The following is a 3,264-nucleotide window of genomic DNA, read 5'->3' as shown; positions in this document are numbered from 1 at the left end:
GGCTGCTGATCACAGCTGACACTGGGCAGGAGCCGAGTGTGCTCAGAGCCGCATCCTGTGCAGCCGTGTCCTTCAGGTGACCAGCGTTGCGGTTTAAACGCTGCCACCTGAATGGCAATTTAAAGGGCCGCTTCTGCTTCTTCAGGCGCATTCTTAGCGTAGAATGCACCTGAAAAAGCCTATGGAGTTGCGCCAAAGCTATTTCTGCAAGCGGTCTTCTCATCCACAGTTGATACAAGGGGCTGAGGATTCTCCACAACTTTTGAACTCATTACTTGAAAGCCATTTTTGCAGTGGTGTAAATTCATTTTGGTGAAATATTAAGCAAATCTTCAACGTAGATTTTTCTTCATTTTGTTTTGAGATTTGGTCAACATGGGCAATTTCAACATTTATTGGCCATCGTCAACTGTCGTTAAACCTCTTTGTTCCTTTTATATTGCAGACAGATTACATATTTTACAGGAGTCAATCCACAGAAGCCAAAAAAAATGACACTCTAGCTTGAATTTTAAAATAAGACTGGAGAATCCCTTGCAACACAAGAAAGTGCTGGAGAAACTCAGTCAGTAAAGCAACATACAAAAAAATTCAAAGCCAAGTGGCATTTCATGCCTGAGCCCTTTGTCAGAAATCTGGAAAAATGGGTAGATGTCTGAATAAAAAGGCTGAAGTTGGGAGTGGAGGAAGGAGCAGAGGGGAAGGAGCAGAGGGGAAGGAGCAGAGGGGAAGGAGCAGAGGGGAAGGAGCAGAGGGGAAGGAGCAGCGGGGAAGGAGCAGCGGGGAAGGAGCAGCGGGGATGGAGCAGCGGGGAAGGAGCAGCGGGGAAGGAGCAGCGGGGAAGGAGCAGCGGGGAAGGAGCAGCGGGGAAGGAGCAGCGGGGAAGGAGCAGCGGGGAAGGAGCAGCGGGGAAGGAGCAGCGGGGAAGGAGCAGCGGGGAAGGAGCAGCGGGGAAGGAGCAGCGGGGAAGGAGCAGCGGGGAAGGAGCAGCGGGGAAGGAGCAGCGGGGAAGGAGCAGCGGGGAAGGAGCAGCGGGGAAGGAGCAGCGGGGAAGGAGCAGCGGGGAAGGAGCAGCGGGGAAGGAGCAGCGGGGAAGGAGCAGCGGGGAAGGAGCAGCGGGGAAGGAGCAGCGGGGAAGGAGCAGCGGGGAAGGAGCAGCGGGGAAGGAGCAGCGGGGAAGGAGCAGCGGGGAAGGAGCAGCGGGGAAGGAGCAGCGGGGAAGGAGCAGCGGGGAAGGAGCAGCGGGGAAGGAGCAGCGGGGAAGGAGCAGCGGGGAAGGAGCAGCGGGGAAGGAGCAGCGGGGAAGGAGCAGCGGGGAAGGAGCAGCGGGGAAGGAGCAGCGGGGAAGGAGCAGCGGGGAAGGAGCAGCGGGGAAGGAGCAGCGGGGAAGGAGCAGCGGGGAAGGAGCAGCGGGGAAGGAGCAGCGGGGAAGGAGCAGCGGGGAAGGAGCAGCGGGGAAGGAGCAGCGGGGAAGGAGCAGCGGGGAAGGAGCAGCGGGGAAGGAGCAGCGGGGAAGGAGCAGCGGGGAAGGAGCAGCGGGGAAGGAGCAGCGGGGAAGGAGCAGCGGGGAAGGAGCAGCAAATCTAAAATGTTAGTCGAGGAAAAGACTTATAAAGAAGAACAAAGTCTGTGACAACGTAGTTGGATTTTTTAAAAAAGCAATGCTCGTCCTTGATGATGGACTCGATCCGCAAAATGGGTTATGTATCTTTATCTTTGCCATATAAATAATGCTGTTTGACCTGCTGAGTTTCCCCAGCATTGTTTTTACTTCAACCATGGTGTCTGCAGACTTTCATGTTTTACTTCCGACTACTGGAAAACTCTGAAATGTCTTTGAGTTGCCTACCCTGACAAAATGTTCTCCTTACCTCTCCGAAGGGAGTTCTGTGGGATTCTCTCACTGCTTCCCAACTGTAATCCCTACTGCTCTCAAGTTCTACAAACATGTAGAAGAGCAGACTCCCTTCCCCTGTACCTTGATGAAGGGCTCAAGCCTAAAATGTCCATAGCGTGTCTTTATCTTTGTTGTGCAGAGTATACTGCTTGATCTGCTGGGTTTCCCCAGCTTTGGGTTTTTTAAATGCTTATAAAATCAGGTTGCAGATTCCTCACTTTTATTGAGCAATGACAAGCTGGAGGAATCTTGTCAGGTCAGGCTGCATCCTTCATTAAAAATGTTTAGTTAATTAATGTCTTGGCTCATGTCCCTTCATCACGAGATTTCTCAATTAAAAGATCTTGATCCAAAAATTAATTGATAATTTCTAATTTTGGATACTAACTGACTTATTGAGTTCCTCCAGCTTCTCTTTGTTCACTAGTAATTCTGGCTTCTGCAGTTCTTCTGCTTTACTTGTTTTCAGAACCACCTAATCTATTGTAATTGTAATTCATGAAGAGGTATGCCACATTGACCACCGCCAGTGGGCTGATATCGCCTCAAACCGTGCATCTTGGCGCCTCACAGTTCGGCGGGCAGTAACCTCCTTTGAAGAAGACCGCAGAGCCCACCTCACTGAAAAAAAGACAAAGGAGGAAAACCCCAACACCCAACCTCAACCAACCAATTTTCCGCTGCAACCGTGTCTGCCTGTCCCGCATCGGACTTGTCAGCCACAAACGAGCCTGCAGCTGACGTGGACATTACCCCTCCATAAATCTTCGTCTGTGAAGCCAAGCCAAAGAAAATTTAAAAAAATGGATTATGACCCAGCCACCCATCAAGAACATTTGTGGCATTGGCAGAGTTTACATTAAAGATTGAAAAGTAGTCTCTCAAGGTTTGTGGAGACTAAGAATGAAAGCAAGATAATTGGATTCTGGAAATACAGCACAAAAGCAAAATCTGGCAGAGATGGTTTGGTCAGGCAGAATCCAATCAAGCTGATGCCCATTGAGAATTATTGACCGATGGGAGATGTGCTGGTGGGAGGGAGAAAGTTAGTGTGGGTGATGGTTAGTGAAGGGCAAGATTGAACCAGTGTCATTTTGTAAGCTTATCAATGCAGCAAAGAAGGTGATATGACAAGTTAACAAACAGAAGATGTTTTCCATTTGGATAATCATTGCTCACTGATAATCAAGGTCATGGTGCCTTTATCATTTTGAACATAAATACATACCATTGCCATTGTTTCATCTTTTAAAGGTATTTCGTCTTGCTTTGGCTTAATTTTTCTAACCATGAATTCTCCCCTGAATGTGTCAGTTGTTGCATTTACCAACTGGATTTAGTTTTTCATTCCTTGCCCCAAGTTGATG

General features: G+C 49.4%; 1 protein-coding gene across 1 annotated transcript; it reads left to right on the top strand.

Moving 5' to 3' along the window:
- Nucleotides 1-799: 799 nt before the first annotated feature.
- On the top strand, nt 800-1,633 carry LOC138762457 (PE-PGRS family protein PE_PGRS26-like). Its single transcript, XM_069936214.1, has one exon. The coding sequence runs from the start codon at nt 800-802 to the stop codon at nt 1,631-1,633; it is 834 nt and encodes a 277-aa protein (XP_069792315.1).
- The last annotated feature ends 1,631 nt before the right edge of the window (nt 1,634-3,264 follow it).

Source organism: Narcine bancroftii, chromosome 4 (assembly GCF_036971445.1).
Source record: "Narcine bancroftii isolate sNarBan1 chromosome 4, sNarBan1.hap1, whole genome shotgun sequence".
NCBI lineage: Eukaryota > Metazoa > Chordata > Chondrichthyes > Torpediniformes > Narcinidae > Narcine > Narcine bancroftii.
This window is presented reverse-complemented; position numbering and strand designations above follow the sequence as displayed.

Excerpts from the sequence above, each read along its gene's own strand:
- LOC138762457 (XM_069936214.1), top strand. The coding sequence starts at position 800 with ATGGAGCAGCGGGGAAGGAGCAGCGGGGAAGGAGCAGCGGGGAAGGAG.